This window comes from Tetrahymena thermophila, assembly GCF_000189635.1.
Source record: "Tetrahymena thermophila SB210 genomic scaffold scf_8254697, whole genome shotgun sequence".
Lineage (NCBI taxonomy): Eukaryota > Ciliophora > Oligohymenophorea > Hymenostomatida > Tetrahymenidae > Tetrahymena > Tetrahymena thermophila.
Window position 1 is genome coordinate 347,609 of NW_002476463.1, and position 21,071 is coordinate 368,679.

Genomic DNA, 21,071 nt, shown 5'->3' on the forward strand with positions numbered 1-21,071 from the left:
AAGTTGATTGATGACTATGATTTAATTTATTATAGTCAATATTCAATTTATCTAAATAAATTTTTGTAAAAGGTGAAAATAAGAAAAAGTCTTTGAAGAAATAGAGGCAGATAAGTGATTGACAGGATGATGGGATAAATAAATTTCAAGTTAATTTTTGATTATTGAATTAATAAAGTGGTTGAATTTAAATATTTTAAAAGAAAATAAATTGAAATAAATGACATTAAAGTATTTCTATAAAAATATTTTTTTATACTTAAAACATACATATAATATTTAGCAATATATTTCAGATTTAGCTTATTTAAGAGATAAATTTTGGTCAATTTTAAAGTCTTAAAAAACAATACAAAACTCATGAAACAATATAAAAACAAGTTACTTAGATTATAATTATCATTTTTTCATGCTATTTTTCCTATATTTTTTGTAACACTATGTAAAATTTTGAAGGATTTATCTTTCTTATGCTAAAACCATCAAATTGATTTGTTCTATGTATTAGTCTTTGTTTTTAATTTTAGAGTCTTAAAGCCATAGCTTTTCAGAATTCTTCAAAAAGTAATTGAAAATTTTTTGCAGATTTCTGTTTTTACTCAGATTTTTAATCTTGAGGTTGAATCTTCCACATTTTCCCAAATTTGTAGAAACTCTTTGCTAAATGCGTTCAAAAGTCCACTTATTTTCACTCAAATTTTCATACACACTCATCAAAAGAGTATCTTAGCACTCCATAATATGTTTCTTAAAAGCTGATAAGATATTCTTATACAAATTATGTTTACTTTTAGAAATAAAGTTAAAAATTTATTAATTTTCTTAATGATTAATTCCATTTTATTCGTAAACAATGTTTGATACAACTTCAATCACTGGTACATTCCCTATAAATATTATTGAATACCTCTTAAATTTTTTATATTGTAACTAATTTATTTACTTAGGCCTTCATATTGATTTATACATCTGGTTTTTGCCACATGACTTGATTTTTTAATTTAGATCGGAAATTTGTTAATATAATCCCTATATTAATCTAATTATATTATACAAGATATTTCAAATTATTATTATTTTCTATACTAACAAGTATTTTAATTTTAATTTTCATCCTCATTTTATTTAATTTAGTAAAGGTTTTCATTTGTTTGAGCAAGAAATAGATAATTAATCATTTTTTAAATATAAAAAAGCAAATTTTAGTAAAAGTTATATTTATGTTTTATAATTATTAAAAAAACTAAGTAAATTTTTAATTTCTGTTTTAACAATAAATAATGAGTCAAAAAAATTGGATGAAATTTTTTATATTTAATTAATCAGCTCTATTTAAAAACAATTAACTGAAAATATTCTGTTCTTTTCTTTTAATTAGATAACTCAAAAAACCATAAGCACTTATGAAATTAAATTTTAAAATAATTCTGAAAATTATATATTATTAGTCATTTTTACTTTTTCAATAAATTGGCTACACAATATTAATAGCATTCAAACTGCATCGAGCTTAATAAATAATAAATAAACTGTAAATAAAACTCGATGTCTTAATTAAATTAATCCTACTATAATGACTTCTTCCTAGCTAATAACAAATAACAATTATAAAGAAATGATAATATATTTCCTCTTTTACATATAAATTTTTAAGTTATCTAATTTAAAAAATAAACCATTAATCTAATTTCCTCAATAAAATAAGCAATTTACTTTACATTGATTTTTTTTTTTTTAAATTAGTTAAATTTATTATACTAGCTTACTAATTACAAAAATATTAATGAATAATATTTATAATTTTTAATAAAATTTTCTTAAAATGATGCTCATTCATAAAATCTAAATACTAATTGATGTTATTTAATTTTACTCTGTTTTCATGAAATAAAGCTTTTAAAAAGTAAGATTTAAAATTGTTTTATTTGATAATCTAAAATTATTTCATTTTATTTTTTAATTAATAATGATTTTTACATGTATTTTATTGGTATTTTAAAAACTTGTTTGCAATTAAGGCATAATAAAAAATTTAAGTTTTGATTCTTTCCTTAATTCTTAATTCAATCAGTACTTGAAAACAGATAGATAAATCTTTACAATATTTAAATAAAAAAAACTTTAAATACTTTTTATAGCTTTGGTTTTAGTTGATAAATTATAACTTGTATTATTATAATTATATTAAATATTAAGTATTTAAGCTTATTTTAATTTATATTATCTATGATATAAAAGGGATCTAATATTTAGATGATATTTATTTTCTTGAATTAACAACTATTTTTATTCTATTATTTATTCAAAAAATTTATAGTTCCCAGATTTTTGATTTAACGCATAAGTAAATTAATATTCTAATTTTAGTTTCAAAACAGATTAAATAGAATAAAAAATTAAATCTAATTAAATTAGAATTCAAATAATTTTCAGCTCCTGAATAATTATCCATTTATTAAATTTTAGAGATATTTTTAAATTAATAAAAAAAAACTTTATGTATATAGATATAAAATTATAATTTTTCTAATATAATTTAGAAAAGAAACTAAAATTAATTTAAAAAAGTATATAAAATAAATGCCCAATAAACATAATTAAGAATTATATTTCAAAGATATGAACAGAAAACTTAGAATTTAGTTTAATCCTACATTTGGTTTCATAATCAAGATGAAAATTAAAGCGTTTGAAAACTGCAGACATAAACCTTTAGAAGAAGAATATGAGAACCTAAATCAATATATTAAATAAGAACTTGATTATAATAACATTCATACAAGGCAAATTGCTTGGTTTTTTAAATTATAAGATAGATATCAACCATACTTTGATAATTAATTAAGATTTTGAAGCAAAATGGAATAAATTATTAAAGAATCAAACAGCTTGGGAAAACTGAATTCTAGAATAATAGGGAAAGAACCTAATCTGATGGATACATAAATGTCTTTAAAAAAGTTTACTTACATACAAAAACATGTATTCAAAAAATAAAAAACTATTTTTGGTTTAATACGAAGAACCTTCCCACATGTTATAAAAAACAAAGGATTTTTTAATCGATAATAAAATAAAATTTATTCAACTCCCTGCATATATATAAAAAATGAACTCTAAAGTATTTGAAGAATAATTTTATACTTAACAAATTCATAAAAATAAAATTTTAAACATTAAAAATGTTGAGAATATGGACATTAATCTTACTAAAATGAAAAGATCATTTTTTGCGGAAAAAGAGCATTGCTTTTAATATGAAAGTGGTGATTTAAATTGTTTTTTATGTTTTTTTTTTATTTTTAGAAGCTAATTTATTGTATTCAGATAGATAAATGACTTTGGATATATTCTAAATAAATTTTATAGAGGAGATTAACAAATTTTAAAAAGTTGAAAATAAATTTAATTTAGTGGTAAATTAAAATAGTCACACTTTGGATATCAATTAAAAAGCGTCTTTATAGCAAGGTATCAGTGAGTTGAAGAGATAATTATGATAGGTATAATTTAAAGATATAACCCTCTTTCCCCTTTATTAGCACATAAAGAATAAAGTAGGTTGAAAAAAATGTTAAGAAAACAGAAAATTTAATTAAAAAAATTATGATCCATCAAAGAAACAAAATTTTTGATGGTTGAAATTTACAAAGCCAATAAATAATATAATTATATGCTATGTTAATTTTCCATAATCTAATTTAATATCAAATTAAAATGAATTTATATATTAACATATTGCTCTCAATAGGAGTAGTTTACTACTGAATTGATATATTAAATTATTTAAGAAGATTTAATTAAGAATATACTGTGGAAAATTGCTAAAAGTTGATGTGATAAGAGAATCCAATTTAAAATAACTCTTTAATAAGTCTTGAAATGGTTTTAATTTTCATCCTATAAAAAAAAATTAATAATTTACAATAATTAGACAAAATTTACTTAGTAAATTAAGATAACAAGTAAAATTTAATTAATATCTCGAAATACATAACTTGTCTGTCTATATTTAAAGGAAAGTTTTTAAAAATCTAAATCATGAATTAGCTTACTGACTTAATTTGTCATTTATTATTAAAAAGTAAATAATTTGCAAATTTTAAATTTTCTTTTTTTCTATTAGGCTTAACGCAATATCAGTAAGCTAAGCGAAAAAGACTAGAAGTAAAACTACTTGAATAGCTGAGGTTGAGTAGTAAATAAAAACAATCATGTTATCTAAAAAGATTAATGAACCTAAAGCATTAATTAGTTAATGATGTTTAAATTTTTAAACTAATATATGGTGAATTAATTTAGAAAAGTGATGCACATGCAGAGATAGCAGACACATTCACTTTAAAATAGCAGTGAAAGAGGCTCATTAATTAATTTAATTTATTGTGTATTATAATTTTCACGAATACATATGTCAATAATAATTCAATTTTGAATTTTGAAGATTTTTAAAAAAATATACATTTTAAATTTATATCTTAAGACTTTGATGAGTAAATAAATTTTTAATTTAAGTAAGTTGTGGAAATTAGGTCAAAATAAACATTTTCAATTAACTTAAATTTTATTTCTAATTCTTGATTTTGTAAATTAAGAAAAAGTTTTTTGGAGAAAATCATCCTATTAGTGCTGATACTTATACAAAATAAGCCAATTTGAATTTATCAAATTAATTACATTATTTTGTAAAATATAAATTTTGAATAAATTATTATAATTTCAATTTGTTTTTCTATATAAAATAGTTTAAAATAAATGTGAAAAACTTCATGGTTTCGATAATAGAGTCACCTTATCATCTTTAGATGCAATAATTAATATAATAGATTTAATATTTTTTAATATTATTTATACCAGTTTTTTGAGTAAAAAAAATTTTAAAGAAACATCTGAGTTCTAAGCCCAGGTGATTGATGGTTATGATTTTGATTGTGATTATGATTTAATTTAACTAGCTAAATTTTTTGGAAAAGGTGACATATTACATGAATAATTAAAAAATAATGGTAAAACTCTCCCATAGTTTTCAAGAGTCATAAAAATTAGATAAATGAATTTTGATTTGGATTAAAATTAAGAATACCTTCAATCTTTGCTTAATATTAGATTTTAACAATATTTGATGCTAAATAGTTGGTTTTTTTATCTAAAATTGTAAAGCTTTTGTTTAAATCAGTCAGGAAGCTTAAAAATATATAAAAGCGAGGTATTATATACAATGAAAACTGAACTAGGAGAAAATCACATTATGATAGCTTACATCAAATTCAAAATGCACTTAATAGAATGAAAGAGGCTCTAATTCAGATATTATACTTTGAAGAAGATGAGAAAGGTGGGATAAAATTTAAATTGTAAAAGAAAATAAAAATTGTATTTATAATTGTATTACTTCATATTAAAGACGCATAATAAATAAATATTTTATTTTCTATATTTTTAATTAATATGAAAAAAGAGTATTTTACTTCAATTTTAAAATCTAAAAAACAAATTAGAACATTTATTTTAACAGAAAAAATAAATTATCTAAATAATAATAATAATCATTTTTTCACACTATTTTTCCTCTGCTTTTTATAGCAATTTGTAAAAGTTTGAAGGATTTGCTTTTCTTATGCTATAACCATCAAATTTATTTATTCTATGTACTAGTCTTTGTCTTTAATTTTAGAATCTTAAAGCCATATTTTTTCAGAGTTCTTCAAAAAGTAATTAAAAATTTTTTTCAGATTTTTGTTTTTACTCAAATTTTTAATCTTGAGATTGAATCTTCCTAATAATGCTAAATTTGATGAAACTCTATGTTTAATGTGTTCAAAAGTCCACTTATCTTCACTCAAATTTTCATAAAAGCTCATCAAGAAAGTATCTTAGCACTCTATAATATGTTTCTTAAAAGCTGACAAAATATTCTTATACAAATTATGTTTACTTTTAGATATTAAATTAAAAATTTATTAGTTTTCTAAATGATTGACTCCCTTATATTCGCAAAGAATGCTTGACACAACTTCAATCATGGGATTTTTTCCTTTAAATATTATTTTATTTCATTTAAAATTTAAAATAATTCAACTAATATTAACTTATTCTTTCATTTTAATTTATGGATTTTGTTTTTGCCATACGACTCTGTTTTTGAATTTAGTTAGGAAATTGAATAATATAGTCCTTATATTAATCAAATGGTATATTCAAAGTTATTTGAGATTATTATTTTTATTATTTTCTATACTTACAAGTATTATAGTGTTAATAATCATCCTCATTTTATTTTATTTGTTAAATGTTTTCTTCTGTTTTTCCAAGAAAATGAGAGTTAATCATATTTTTATATGCCAAAAAGTAATTTAAAAAAAATTATATTTGATAAATAAGTATTATAAAATCTTCTCTAACTTTTCAATTTCTGCTTCAGCTATAAATTTACATTAAAAATTGATTTTAGTTATTTTATAATTAATCCCCTCTCATTAAAGAGAAAACAGTTCAGCTATTTTCTTTTTAAAATTAAACTACAAAAAATTTTACCCAGACTTTGAAATTTAATTTAAAGGAAATAAATAGCATTTATTATAATCAACATATAAAAAATATTAAAATATTTAATTATTTTTATCTTTTCAATAATTTATAATATTAAGTTTAATTTGCAAAATGCATCGAATAGTTAAGTAAACTATTAATAAATATAAATGGCTTAGGTAAATTATACAACTAAAAATATACATAAGACTTTATTTTTAATATAAATTTTGAATATTCTAATTTTCAGTTGGATGAAAGGAGGTTATAATTATCCTTTTTTATATTTACTAGCTCATGAAAATAAACAGCTTGAAAGTAGCTTTAGGGAAACAAGAAAATTTAATTAAAGAAAATTAAGAATTCATGAAAGAAACTAAGTGATTGAATGATTTAGTTTGTCAATTTGGCAAAGTAATAAATAAAAAATTAGAAGGTACTTTTTTTAACTTTTCTTAAGCTCATTTATTATCGAATTAATACTAATTTTAAAATATTAACTTATTGCGCTTAAAATTAATCAATTTTAAATGGAAATAATATACTAAACTATTCAAGAAGATTTAAGAACTGCTCGGAGAATTAGTAAAAGTAGATTTGATAGATAAGAGCATCCAAAAAACGCTTACTGTTTGATAATTTTGCATAGGCTGAATCTGTTAATTCTCATCCTGAATTAATAATGTAATATCTTATATATTCTTACATAAGAAAAAAAAGTTACTAACTAATGTTTTATAATATGGACTTTACTATCTATTGCTGAAACCTTAAGAATGTAAAGGAAATTCAATTGATATCAAGAAATACTCAAAAGTAACTTGAACCAAAAAATATAACAATTACTTAATGCTTAATGACATAATTTAACATTTATTTTAAAATTTAATAAATTAATTGCAAATGTTTACATATTTTTTATCTATTTGGTTTAATATGGTTTCAGTGACCTAAGCAAAAAGGAATAGAACTCAATCTACTTGAGAAAATAACTTTTGAGTTAAGTAAAGACTTTGATATTGTCTAAGCATTTAATCAATCTTACTGACTGATCAGTAAAGATGTTGAATAATTTTTAAAGAAATATATGGCCAGGAGTCAATCTAGGTAATTGTAGAATATGCAGAAACTGCAGATTTATTCACTTGAAAATATCAATTGAAAGAAGCTGGCCAATAAAAATATGTACATTTAAATTTTCAAGAATTTATTTTGCGATAATCATCAACCTTTGGCTGATTATTATGTATGTATATATCTTATACATTTAGAAATTCTAAAAATGTTGATTACAAAATGAATTTTTTAATTAAAGCTATGGAAATTAAGATAGTCATCCTATAATTGCTGGCATTTAAGCAAAAAAGAGGGCTATTATCTTAACTTAATCAAATTACAGTAAGCTGGTAAGAATTAAATTTTGAATAAATTATTCTCTGATTTAAATTTCAACAATTGGAATTGCGTAATCTTAATTTAAATATCCACCCTAATATGAAATAGAAAATAAAATTACATTATTATCTTTAGGGGAAATAGTTGGTATAAGAAATTTTATATTATTTATCTTAAATTATCTTCTTTTATATATATATTTTTTTTATTGAATACAAAAGTTTGAAGAAGCATCAAAGTATTAAGCTAAGTAATTGATGGCTAAGATTTAATTTATTATTGCCGCTATTCAATTTAGCTAGCTAAGTTTTTTGAAAAGGTGAATATAAGAAATAGTCTTAGAATAAAATGAGGCAAATGAGTGCATGAGGATGATAGGATACATTAATTTCATTAGGCCACAAAGGAAACACTGAAATTGCGCATGAATATTATAAATAATATTAAGTCTTGCTAGAGAGTTTCTAACTTAATAATCAATTTCCTAAATGGTATAATAACCAATTTAGTTAATTTTTTATTATTGAATTAATAAAGTGAATGAATTTATTTATTTTATATATTAAAAGAAAATAAAATTTGAAATAAATAACTTTAAAGTGTTTCAATAAAAATATTTTTTAAATTGAAAACATATAACATTTAGTTATGAATTTATTTATATTTTTAGGTTTGTATATTGAATTTTAAAGTCTTTAAAAAAATGACAACATTAAATAATAGAATAATTAAGTTATTTATATTATAATTATCATTTTTACATGCTATTTTTCCTATATTTTTTATAGCACTATGTAAAATTTTGAAGGATTTGCTTTTCTTATGCTAAAACCATCAAATTAATTTGTTCTATATATTAATCTTTGTTTTTAATTTTAGAGTCTTAAAGCCATAGCTTTTCAGAATTCTTCAAAAAGTAATTGAATATTTTTTGCAGATTTCTGTTTTTACTCAGATTTTTAATCTTGAGGTTGAATCTTCCGCATTTTGCCAAATTTATAGAAACTCTTTGCTAAATGCGTTCAAAAGTCCACTTATTTTCACTCAAATTTTCATACACACTTATCAAGGAAGTATCTTAGCACTCGATAATATGTTTCTTAAAAGCTGATAAGATATTCTTATACAAATTATGTTTACTTTTAGAAATAAAGTTAAAAATTTATTAATTTTCTGAATCACTAATTCCTTTTTATTCGTAAAAAAAGTTTGACACAACTTCAATCACTGGTACTTTCCCTTTTTATATATTTTAATGTCAGTTAAATTTTTTTATAGTAACTAATATTTACTTATTCCTTCATATTGATTGATACATCTGGTTTTTGCCATATGACTCAATTTTTTAATTTAGCTCGGAAATTTGTTAATATAATCTCTATATTAATCTAATTGTATTTTCCATGATATTTCAAGTAATTAATCTTTTCTATACTTACAAGTATTTTCATCTTCATTTTATTTAATTTAAACTTTTTCATCTGTTTGAGCAAGAGAAAGATAGTTAATCATTTTTTTAAATAGAGAAAAGAAAATTTTAATAAAAAAATTATATTTAAATTTGATAATTATTATAAAATCTTCTCTAAATTTTCGATTTCAATTTTAGCAATAAATTATGAGTTAAAACATTGAATTAAGTTATTTATAGTTAATCAACTTTACTTAAATTTATTTAACTGAAAATAGTCATTTATTTTCTTTTTTATTGCAGAATTCAAAAAGAATTCAGCACTTAAGAAATTAAATTTAAAATAATTCTGAAAATTAGATTATATTTATTTTTTATAAAAAAATATATAAAAACTAGTCACTTTTTTAATACCGCCTAATATTAAAAGATTACTAACTGCTTTATCTTCAAAAATAATAAGTAAACTGTAAATTAACGTAGAGTGCTTAATTAAATTAATCTTACCCTATTATTTTTCTTCCCAGCTAATTTCAAATAATAATTATAAGAAATGATAATACGTATACTCTTTTACATATAAATTTCAAATTATCTAATTAAAAAAATTAACCATTAATATAATATTCTCAATATAATAAGCAATTTAGTTTACAGTATATTTTTAATTTAAAAAAAAAGTTATTAATATTATTAGCTAATAAATTTTCTTAAAATGATGCTTATTCTTCAAATTTAAATATTAATTGATGTTATTTAATTTTACTCTGCTTTTATGTAATAAAACTTTTAAAAAGTTAAATTTAAAATTGTTTTTATTTTATAATCTAAAATTATTATATTTTTTATAAATAAATAACGATTTTACAGGTATTTTATTAGTATTTTAAAAAGCTTATTTACAATTATGAAATAATAAAAATTTCAAGTTGTGATTCTTCTCCTCTTTTATAGTTTTATCAATATATGAATGCAGATAGATAAATTTTACAATTATTAAATAAGAAAAAATTTAAATACTTTTTATAACTGGTTTTATTTGATTAATAAAAACTTGTTATTAAGATAATGAAAATGATTAAGTATTTAAGCTTATTTTTATTTATATTATCTATGATATAAAAGGAATCTAAAATTTTAAAGAAATTTATATTTTTTAACATAATTTTACCAATATTTATCTAAATAACATCTATTTTTATTATATAATTTATTTAAATTATTTATCTTCTTCTTATTTTTTATTTAGCACATAAATAAATTGATATTCTAATTTTAGTTTCAAAGAAGATTTAAGATGAGAATTAAAGTTAACATTTATTTTGTATTGACTTCAAAAAAAGTATACTTTAATTTTATTGGTTCAATTAATGATATTTATAAGAATAAACAAATTAGTTTAATAAATAATATTTGATTAATTTTTCCTTTAATGAATTTATTTAATTTAAATTCAAGATTTTATGAATGGCAGGTTATTTATTTGGTCGAGCAGCTCAAAATTACGAATAATATTATTTTATGAAAAATTGTTTAAATCTATTATTATTTTTGAGATACTAATATTTATGCAAGTAAATTATGCTTTTTTTGTAATTATATGGAAATATTCATATAAAAATATAATAGCAATTTAGTTATATTCCTAAAGTTATATCAAATTATCTATTTAAAAAAAATATAAAAATACTTTTTTGATTTAAAACATATTTTTAAAATAGGTTAAATAATAAATTTTAATATTTTTAATCGAGAAAGTATAAAAGTTTTTGTACTTTTTTAACAATTATTTGTGAGTAAAGGATTTTTTTTAAGACTCGATCAATATCACTAGTTATTTTTTAAAAATTTTTATATTAACAAATGCTTTGAATCAAAATATTTTTTTCATAGATATTTAGGATTATTTCTGTGTATGTTTTATATGATTCTTCATCCTAATATTCAAATTTTCAAGCCAGAACTAATTTGAGTTTTTCAAAAAGTATATAAAAATTTCTTATAAATTTATATTTAGAAATAAGTTTCTAACTTTTAATCCAAAAGATTTAAAAATTTTATTACGCACTTAGTTTTACCCTATCAAATGAACAAATATCTTAAGTATTTATCTTATATTACTACTTTTGTTATTACTCCCAAACATAAAGTATTATTTTAAAATGTGTAAATAATGTTTTTGGAGAGATCAGTTTTTGATTGTATTGTAAATCAATTACGTTAATGGTTTCTTCTTTGATCATCATTAAAAAATATAAAATATTATATAACCAACCATATCTTTAAAATTCATTTTTTCTATATTCAACTTTAAATTTAATATGAAATTTATCTTCCTAACTAAATCATGTTATCTACATTTTATTACTCTTATTCTTTTCTAAATGTCATATTTTTCTTTGAAAAAAAAAGATAAACTACATTTAATTTGGAGTAATAAAGAACTTATATACCCTCTATTATTCTAACTTTCTGAATTAACATATTTTAGTTTCTTACTTTTCTTTTTTATAGTAGGGTCGAGTTGAAAAAAGATGGAATTTGGTAAAATAGTTTTTGTATATTTACCTTTTTACATATTCTTACTATTTTAGAAATATAATTTTTATGTGATTCTAGTTTTAATATACTTTTGTTTTCTTTTTTACGAGGAAATTAATTTTTTTTGATCAAGTATGTAATTACTTCTAAGTATATTTTAGATAAATTTTTTAACTTCTAACTTTTTAAAAACTCATGCTAAGAGTTGTTTTTATTAAATTAGTATAATTTTAATATTACATAATATGAGACAAATATTTTAAAATTTATTTTAATTCTTAATTGACTTAAAATTATTTATTTAATATTTTGATTGAGAATTCAAAATATTTTTTTTAAATAAGTTGTGTAAATAACATCTTATCTAAACATTATTTTAATTTACTAAAAATTTGTACATATGTGCTTTAGATTTTAATTATCTAATAATGAGCTATATATTATATAATAATTAAGGAGTTTTTAAAAATTTAGTGTATTCACTTAAAAATATCTAAATATCATTTTATTTTATTTTAAATGTAATTTTTAAATGAACAACTTATTATTTACAAATATTATTTATTTAAAGGTTAGAATATTATATTTTATTTCTATGTAGTTGTCATTTAATATTAATTAAAGAACCTTGAGCAAGCGTAAAAAAACAATATAAAAATGGCAAATAATAAATTGATATTGAAGATTTTGATAATATTTTTGTAGATCTCAAATAGGACATTTAAATAACAAAAATTAATAGGAAAAGGTGGTGAATGTGAATAAAAAAAGAAAAATGGAGAATTAAAGTTGGTTACGCTTTTAAAAAAACTTTTAGCATAGAATAAATATTTAAAATAGTGAAGGATTCTTTCATATTTAAACTATATCCTTTAGCAAGAATCAGTAAAAGTTATGTGATGGATCATATTATGCATTTAAAAATTGCAGATCAATAACAGAGTACTATTTTTAAAGTACGTCTTGAATGAGGTTGCTGATCATGAAAAAAAATAAGAACTCAAAATGATTTGAAAAATAATTTAACACTTTAATAGATTCATGCAAATAAAACTTTAAACATTAAAAATGTTGAGAATCTTGCCAGGAATCTTACTAATGAAAAATATGGATCTGTTTTTAAGGAAAATGATCAAATGATATTTATGAAAAAGTTATGATTTAAATTCTTATTTTTTGATTTTTTACATTTTCAGAAGTTAATTTTTTGTATTCAAATAGATAAATAACTTTAGATATATTTTAAAGGAATTTGATTGAGGAGAGTAACAAAGAGATCACTTTTAGAAAGTTGAAAATGTATTTACTTAATGGTACATCAAAATAATATTAAAGAATACCTTTAAAATAGTCACTCTTTATATATTCATTAAAAAGCGCATTTGGAGCAAAGGTATCAGCTAGCTGAATCAAAGAGATAATAATGATAGATACAATTTATAGCTTCAATCATCTTTACCATTTAGTAGCTCATAAAAAGTTAGGTTGGTTGAAAAAAATTGAAAAAAACAGAACATTTAATTAAAGAAAAGTAAGACTCACCAAAGAAGCAAAGCTTTTGATGGTTGGAATTTACAAAACCAATAAATAAAAGAATTAGAATCTCTGCTAATTTCCCATAATCTAATTTAGTATCAAATTAGTATTAATTTTTTATATATTAACATATTTTGCTTAATAGGAATAATTTAAAAATAGAAGGATATATTATTTATTTAAAATATTTAAGTAAGAATATGTGTAGAGACTTGCTAAAAGTTGATTGGATATGAGGATTCAATTTAATATAAATCTTTAATAAATCATGAGTAAATTTATTCTCTTAATTTTCATCTTGAAAAAGGAATTTAAAATAGCTTACAATATGTTTCATAATTAGAGAGAAGTTATTTAGTAAATTAGTAAAGCAAGTAAGACTAATTAATATCATGAAATGCATAAATCATGTATATTTAAAGGAAAATTTTTAAAACTCTAAATCATGACCTTAATTTACTGATTTATTTTTTATTTATTTTTAAAAGTAAACTATTTGAAAAACTTAATTTTTTTTTCCCTCCTCTATTATGTTTACACAATTTCAGTGATTTGAGGAAAAAAACTAGAAGTAAAACTACTTGAGAATTTTGCTGGTAAGTAAAGAGAGCCAAATTATATAAAAATATTAATGAATATAAAGCATTAATCAGCTAATCAGTTAAAATTTTTAAACAAACATATGGTGAAGAATCAATTTAGAAAAGTGATGCATAAGCAGAGATTGAAGACTGAATACATTTTAGAATAGCAGTTGAATGAGGTTCATCAATAAAATTTATATAGTATTATATTAATCTATATGTCAATAATCATCCACTTTTAGCAGATTTTATATAAATATACCTTTTAAATTTAAATCTTAAGACTTTGATTAGTTAATAAATTATTAATTTAAGCTATGACAAAGGTAAAAATTAACGTTATCAATTAACTTAAATTTTATTACTATTTGCTGGTTTTGCAAATTGAGAAAAAAAATTTTTAGAGAAAATCATCTTATTTGTGATGATACTTATACAAAATAATTAAATCTAAATTTTTCATATTAATTATATAGAATAACTAAAGACTACTAAAATATAAATTTTTAATAATATTGATGTAACTTCAATTTTTTTTTAGAATTGCATAAAAGATTTTTTAAAAATCATCAAGAATTCAAGAACTCAAGGTTTCGAAAATATCACCTTATCATCTTTAGATACAATAATTGATAAAATAACTTTAATATTATTTTTTCATTTTAAACCAGTTTTTTGAGGTAACAGAAATTTGTAGAAGCATTTGAGTTTTAAGCTAAAGCTATTGATGGCTATGATTTTGATTGTGATTATGATTCAATTTCACTAGCTAAATTTTTGGAAAAGGTGACATATGACATGAATAATTAAAAAATAACGGTAAAACTCTCCCATAATATTCAAAAGTCATAAAAATTAGATAAAAGAATACTGATTTTGATTCAAATCATCAATACCTTCTATCTTTGCTTAATATTTTAACAATATTTAATGCTAAGTAGTTGGTTTTATTTATCTAAAATTGTAAAGCTTTAGTTTTAATCAATTAAATGAGTAACTGAGCTCGAAAATCACAATAAGGTAACTCAGGTCAAATTCAAAATGCACTTAATAAATTGAATGAGGCTCTAATTTAGAGATTAGGCTTAGAAGATGAGAAAGATTGTACTAAATTTAAATTGTAAAAAAAATAAATATTTGAAATAGCATTAATATGTTACTGCAATTGTATTACTTTATATTAAAAACATATAACTAATATTTAAGTATTAAATTTCTATATTTTTTTTAACATTTATTTTAACAGAAAAAATAAATTATCTATATAATAATTATCATTTCTTCATGCTATTTCTCCTCTACTTATTATAGCAATTTGTAAAATTTTGAAGGATTTGTCTTTCTTATGCTATAACCATCAAATTTATTTATTAAATGTAATAGTCTTTATCTTTAATTTTAGAATCTTAAAGCCATATTTTTTCAGAGTTCTTCAAAAAGTAATGAAATATTTTTTTCAGATTTCTGTTTTTACTAAAATTTTTAACCTTGAGATTGAATCTTCCGAATATTGCCAAATTTGTAGTTACTCTAAGCTTAATGTGTTCAAAAGTCCACTTATCTTCACTCAAATTTTCATAAAAGCTCATCAAGAAAGTATCTTAACACTCGGTAATATGTTTCTTAAAAGCTGACAAGATATTCTTATACAAGTTATGTTTACTTTTCGATATTAAATTAAAAATTTATTAATTTTCTATAGGATTGACTCCCTTTTATTCACCAATAATATTTGACACAACTTCAATCATGGGAACTTTTTCTTTATATATTATTTTATTCCAGTTAAATTTATTAAAAAGCAATTAATATTTACTTATTCTTTCATTATGATTTATGCATTTTATTTTTGCCATACGACTCAGTTTTTTAATTTAGTTCGGAAATTTATTAATATAGTCCTTATATTAATCAAATGGTATATTCAAAGATATTTGAGATTATTAATTTAGTTATATTCTATACTTACAAGTATTTTAGTTTTAATAATCATCCTCATTTTATTTTATTAATTAAAAGTTTTCTTCTGTTTTAGCAAGAAAATGATAGTTAGCCATATTTTTATATGCCAAAAAGTAATTTTAAAAAATTGATATTTGATAAAGATTATTTTTATAATTATTATAAAATCTTCTCTAACTTTACAATTTCTGTTTCTGCAATAAATTATACATCAAAAAGTTGATTTTATTAATTTTATAATTAATCAATCCCCTCTATTTTCAAAAAGTAAAGAGAAAATAACTCAGCTATTTTTTTATATTAAACTAAGAAAAATAAACATTATTTAGAAATTAAATTTAAACAAATTAAATAACATACATAATTATAAATACATTAATTGCTATTTTTTATCATTTCATTTTTATAAAAAAATGTTAAAGTATTTAAATATTTTATCCAATAATCTATTACATAAAGTTTATTTTGCTAAATGTTAAAAATTTTCAAAAGGCATAGGATAATTAACCTGAAATATATGGACTACTTTAAGTATAAAATAAAATAATTGTTTCGATGATGAAAATAAATGGGTATGTCTTAGTTATACACCAAAATATTATATAGCAAAATCTCAAAAATAGCCTAATTTTGGATAAATATAAAAAGTACTTTTAATGTTAAGATATCAGCTGAATGTAAGAGTTTATGATATTAAAGATAAAATTGGAAGTTATAATTATCCTTTTTATTATTTACTAGCTCATGAAAAATAAAGCATCTTGAAAGAAGCATTAGGGAAGCAAGAAAATTTAGTTAAAGAAAATTAAGAATACATGAAAGAAACTAAATGATTTTTTTTCAATTATTTTGTTTGGTAAAAGTAATAGATAAAAAATTAAAAGATACTTTTCATTTTTCTTAAGCAAATTTAATTATTGTATTAAGAATCATTTTAAATATTAACTTATTGTGCTTAGAATGATGAATTATTTATAAATGGAAATAATATATTAAACTATTCAAGAAGATTTAAGATTATGATTGGAGAATTGGTAAAAATTGATTTGATGGGTAAGAGCATCCAATTAATGATTACTGATTGATAATTTTTGCATAGGCTGAATCTCTTAGTCCCATCCTGAAAGAATAATAAGCTAATATCTAATATCTTCTTATGTAATTAGAAAACTTAGTAATTGTTTGTAATTTAAACTGTACTATCTATTACCGAAACCTTTAGAATGTAAAGAGATTTAATTAATATCAAAAAATACACAAACGGGTAAAATAAAAAAAGTTTTTCATAACTTGAATTTAAAAGTATAATACTTAATTAATACTCAATAACACAGTGTAACATTATTTAAAAATTTTAATAAATTATAAGTGTTTTCATATTTTTATATCTACTAGGTTTAACATGGTTTCAGCGAGATAAGCAAAAAGTAATAGAGCTCAATGTACTTGTAGTTGAGAAAATTACTTTTGAGTTAAGTAAAGACTTTGATGCTGTCTTAGCATTTAATGAATCTTACTGATTGATTAGCAAAGCAGTTGAATTTTTAAACAAATATATGGCAAGAAGTCAAACTAAATAGTTGTAGTAAATGCAGAAACTGCAAATTTATTCACTTGAAAATATCAGTTGAAAAACGCTCATCAATCAAAGTATAGTGTGTTTAAATTTTGAAGAATATATATTGCTATAATCATCCACCTTTGTTTGATTATTATGTGATGTATCTATTTATCTTTTACAATTATTTACAAAATGAATTTTTTAATTAAAGCTATGGAAATTAAGATGTCATCCTATAATTGCTGGCGCATACACTTGGTAAAAAATCAATTTTGAATAAATTATTCTCAGATTTAAATTTCAACTAATACAATTGCATTTTTTTACTTTAAAAATCCCTAAAAAACTGTATAAAAACGAAAAAAGAATTTATAATCATCTTTAGATGAAATAGTTGGTATAAGAAATTTTTTATTTTTTATCTTAAATTATCTTCTTTTATACTATTTTTGGCAGAAATTTAAAGAAGCATCAAAGTACTAATCTAAGTTTATTGGCGGCTAGGATTTAATTTATTATGGCAACTATTCATTTTAGCTAGCTAAATTTTTGGAAAAGGTGGATATAAGAAAATATGGCAAATAAATGCTTGAGGATGATGGGATATATTAATTTTATTAGGCCACAAAGGAAACACTGAAGTTATACTCTAATATTATAAAAAAATATTGCCATATTTGTAGAAACTCTTTGCTAAATACATTCAAAAGTCCACTTATTTTCACTCAAATTTTGATACACACTCATCAAGAGAGTATCTTAGCACTCAATAATATGTTTCTTAAAAGCTGATAAGATATTCTTATACAAATTATGTTTACTTTTCCAAATAAAGTTAAAAATTTATTAATTTTTTGAATCACTAATTCCTTTTTATTCGTAAAGAAAGTTTGACACAACTTCATCACTTAATTTCCCTTTTTTATTATTGAATGTCAGTTAAATTTTTTATATAGTAATTAATTTTACTTTTAGTCCTTTATATTGATTTATGCATCTGGTTTTTGACACATGACTCAATTTTTTAATTTAGCTTGGAAATTTGTTAATATAGTCTCTAAATTAATCTAATTGTATTTTCCATAATAAAGTTACTAACTAAATGTGATATCAATATTTTAATATTATAATTTTTTTCTTTATTTAATTTATATTATCCTTTTTATTTAATATTTTGATTACTATACATTTTTAATTAGTTAGTTAGATAGATAGATATCCTCATGTAATACTTTAATTTACTTAAAATATGTTGAAAATTGCTTTAAATTTTATTTATTTGATAATGAGCTAAAGAGAAAAAAATATTAAAGAAGTTCTTTAAAATTAAATAATTCAACTCAATAAAATTAAATAATAAACATTCTTTTTTTTTTCATTTTATTTTTATGCTTTATGGAATCTTAAAAAAATTTATTACTCTGCATTTAATCAAAAAGATATTTGATTTATTTCTATTTAATAACAATTTAATTTAAATTAAAAAGAGTCTTAAGCAAGTGAAATAAAACTAAATAAAAAGTCAACAAATAAATTGATATTGAATATTCTGATAATATTTTTAAAGATTTCAACTAGAGCCTCAAATAAAAGAATTATGAATAGGGATGGAAACGAAGATTGATAAAATAGATAAAATAGAAAAAAGATTGATCTAGTAAAAAAAATATTTTTAGCACAGTATAAATCTGTAAAGTATTAAAAGACGCATCCACATTTAAACTAATTATTAGCAAATGCGTAGAAAAGCTCTATTACAAAAGTTCCTATTCAATATAAAAATCATATTCATGTAAATTTTGATAAATGAATTTGTAGTTAGGCAGCTTTTAATTTTTTATAAAGATAATTTCATTCTTGATATATTAGATTACTAAGTCCACTAAAGAAATCATTTTTACAAATGGGATAATCAAACTCTCAAAGCTTGCTGAAGTCTACAAAAAACAAGTAATAGCTTGGTAAAAGTAAGATTTATTGTATATATGAAGTGAAGATATTCATTTTGATATACAGTTTGAAAATGTAGTTATTTTTGAAAAAGAACTATTAATTATTTAGAAAGTTTCAAGTATGAAATTTGAATTTAAATTAGAATTTTAGAAATTGTGGCATAGATTTTAGAATATATCAATAAAATTAATGCGATGAATCAAATTATCTGTCGACATATAGTAAAGCACATACAGAGCCTCAATTTCTAGGAACCTTTTGGGTGATATTATTTAGATAATAATAATTATTTTTAAATGGTTTTTTTCCTATGTTTTGTAAAATTTTGAAAGATTTGTTTTTCTTTTTATACAACGATCAAATTAATATGTTATATGTATAAGTCTTTATTTTGAATGTTAGAATCTTTAAGTTAGAGTTTTTCAAAAAGTAATTGTATATTGTTTCAGATTTCTGTTTTTACTTTAATTTTTAACTGAGATTGAATCTTTTGAATCTTACCAAATTTATAGAAATTCTTTGCTATTAACTCAACAATATCAAAGTGTATACATTTTATTTTATTTTAAATGCAATTATAAAAAGAACAACTTATTATTTACAAATATTATTTATTTAATGGTTAGAATATTCGATTATATTTTTATGTAGTTGTCATCTAATTTTAATTAAGCATAACAAAATAATATAAAAATGCCAAATAATAAATTGCTATTGAGGATTTTGATAATATTTTTGAAGATCTATCTCAACTAGGACATTTAAAGAGAAATAATGAATAGGAAAAAGGAAGTGAATGTGAATAAAATAAGAAAAGTGGAAGAATTAAAGTAGGTTAAGCCTATAAAAAAATCTTTTAAGACAGAATAAATATTTAAAAAATGAAAGATACTTTCATATTTAAACTATATTCTTTAGCGAGAATCAGTAAAGTGTATATGGTGGATCATATTATGAATTTAAAAATAGCAGATCGTAAACAGAGCCTCTATTTTTAAAGCACGTTTTGAATGAGTAGTCTTTTGCTCATCATGAAAAAAAATAATGTACTCTAAATGATTTGAAGAATAATTTAATACTTAATAGATTCATACAAATAAAATTTTAAGCACTAAAAATGTTGAGAATCTGATCAGGAATCTTATTTATGAAAAATATGGATCTGTTTTAAGGAAAAAAAGAAAATGCTATTAATAAAAAAATGGTGATTTAAATTGTTATTTTTTGATTATTTTTATTTTCAGAAGTTAATTTTTTGTATTTAAATAGACAAATGATTTTGGATATATTTTAAGGGAGTTCGATAGAGGAGAGTAAAAAAGAGATAACTTTTAGAAAGATGAAAATATATTTAACTTAGTATTTCATCAAATATTATTAAAGAAAGTCTTTAAAATAGTCATACTTTGGAATCCATTAAAAGGCGCCTTTGGAGCAAAGGTATCAGCTGAATCAAAGACAGATATAATTTAAAGCTATAATCCTCTTTACCCTTTATTAGCTCATATAAAATATGGTAGGTTGAAAAAAATTTTAAGAAAACTGAAAATTTAATTAAAGAAAATTAAGATTCACCAAAGAAACAAAAATTTTTGGTGAT

General features: G+C 20.5%; 6 protein-coding genes across 6 annotated transcripts; 2 read left to right on the forward strand and 4 right to left on the reverse strand. All coding sequences in view use genetic code 6, as the record gives it.

The window, feature by feature from the left end:
* Positions 1 to 399: 399 nt before the first annotated feature.
* On the reverse strand, positions 400 to 1,196 carry TTHERM_000090369 (hypothetical protein; the record flags this gene model as incomplete). Its single annotated transcript, XM_012796741.1, has 2 exons — positions 944 to 1,196; positions 400 to 887 (listed from the first exon to the last, which is right to left on the reverse strand). The coding sequence occupies exons 1-2, from the start codon at positions 1,176 to 1,178 to the stop codon at positions 400 to 402; spliced, it is 723 nt and encodes a 240-aa protein (XP_012652195.1). The 5' UTR covers positions 1,179 to 1,196.
* Positions 1,197 to 5,546: 4,350 nt separating this feature from the next.
* On the reverse strand, positions 5,547 to 6,364 carry TTHERM_00090370 (hypothetical protein; the record flags this gene model as incomplete). The annotated part of the gene is made up of 2 exons (XM_001012788.2): positions 6,090 to 6,364; positions 5,547 to 6,034 (listed from the first exon to the last, which is right to left on the reverse strand). Exons 1-2 carry the CDS (start codon positions 6,328 to 6,330, stop codon positions 5,547 to 5,549), a joined length of 729 nt encoding a protein of 242 aa, XP_001012788.2. The 5' UTR covers positions 6,331 to 6,364.
* A 2,310-nt stretch (positions 6,365 to 8,674) lies between these two features.
* Positions 8,675 to 9,435, reverse strand: TTHERM_00090360 (hypothetical protein; the record flags this gene model as incomplete). Its single annotated transcript, XM_001012787.1, has 2 exons — positions 8,675 to 9,162; positions 9,216 to 9,435. The coding sequence occupies 2 exons, from the start codon at positions 9,433 to 9,435 to the stop codon at positions 8,675 to 8,677; spliced, it is 708 nt and encodes a 235-aa protein (XP_001012787.1).
* Positions 9,436 to 15,269: 5,834 nt separating this feature from the next.
* On the reverse strand, positions 15,270 to 15,746 carry TTHERM_00090340 (hypothetical protein; the record flags this gene model as incomplete). The annotated part of the gene is made up of 1 exon (XM_001012785.1): positions 15,270 to 15,746. The coding sequence occupies one exon, from the start codon at positions 15,744 to 15,746 to the stop codon at positions 15,270 to 15,272; it is 477 nt and encodes a 158-aa protein (XP_001012785.1).
* Positions 15,747 to 17,727: 1,981 nt separating this feature from the next.
* On the forward strand, positions 17,728 to 19,142 carry TTHERM_000090329 (hypothetical protein). The gene is made up of 2 exons (XM_012796742.1): positions 17,728 to 17,776; positions 19,006 to 19,142. Exons 1-2 carry the CDS (start codon positions 17,732 to 17,734, stop codon positions 19,054 to 19,056), a joined length of 96 nt encoding a protein of 31 aa, XP_012652196.1. The 5' UTR covers positions 17,728 to 17,731; the 3' UTR covers positions 19,057 to 19,142.
* Positions 19,143 to 20,618: 1,476 nt separating this feature from the next.
* TTHERM_00090330 (hypothetical protein) lies at positions 20,619 to 21,070 on the forward strand (the record flags this gene model as incomplete). The annotated part of the gene is made up of 2 exons (XM_001012784.2): positions 20,619 to 20,675; positions 20,741 to 21,070. 2 exons carry the CDS (start codon positions 20,619 to 20,621, stop codon positions 21,068 to 21,070), a joined length of 387 nt encoding a protein of 128 aa, XP_001012784.2.
* Position 21,071: the final 1 nt, after the last annotated feature.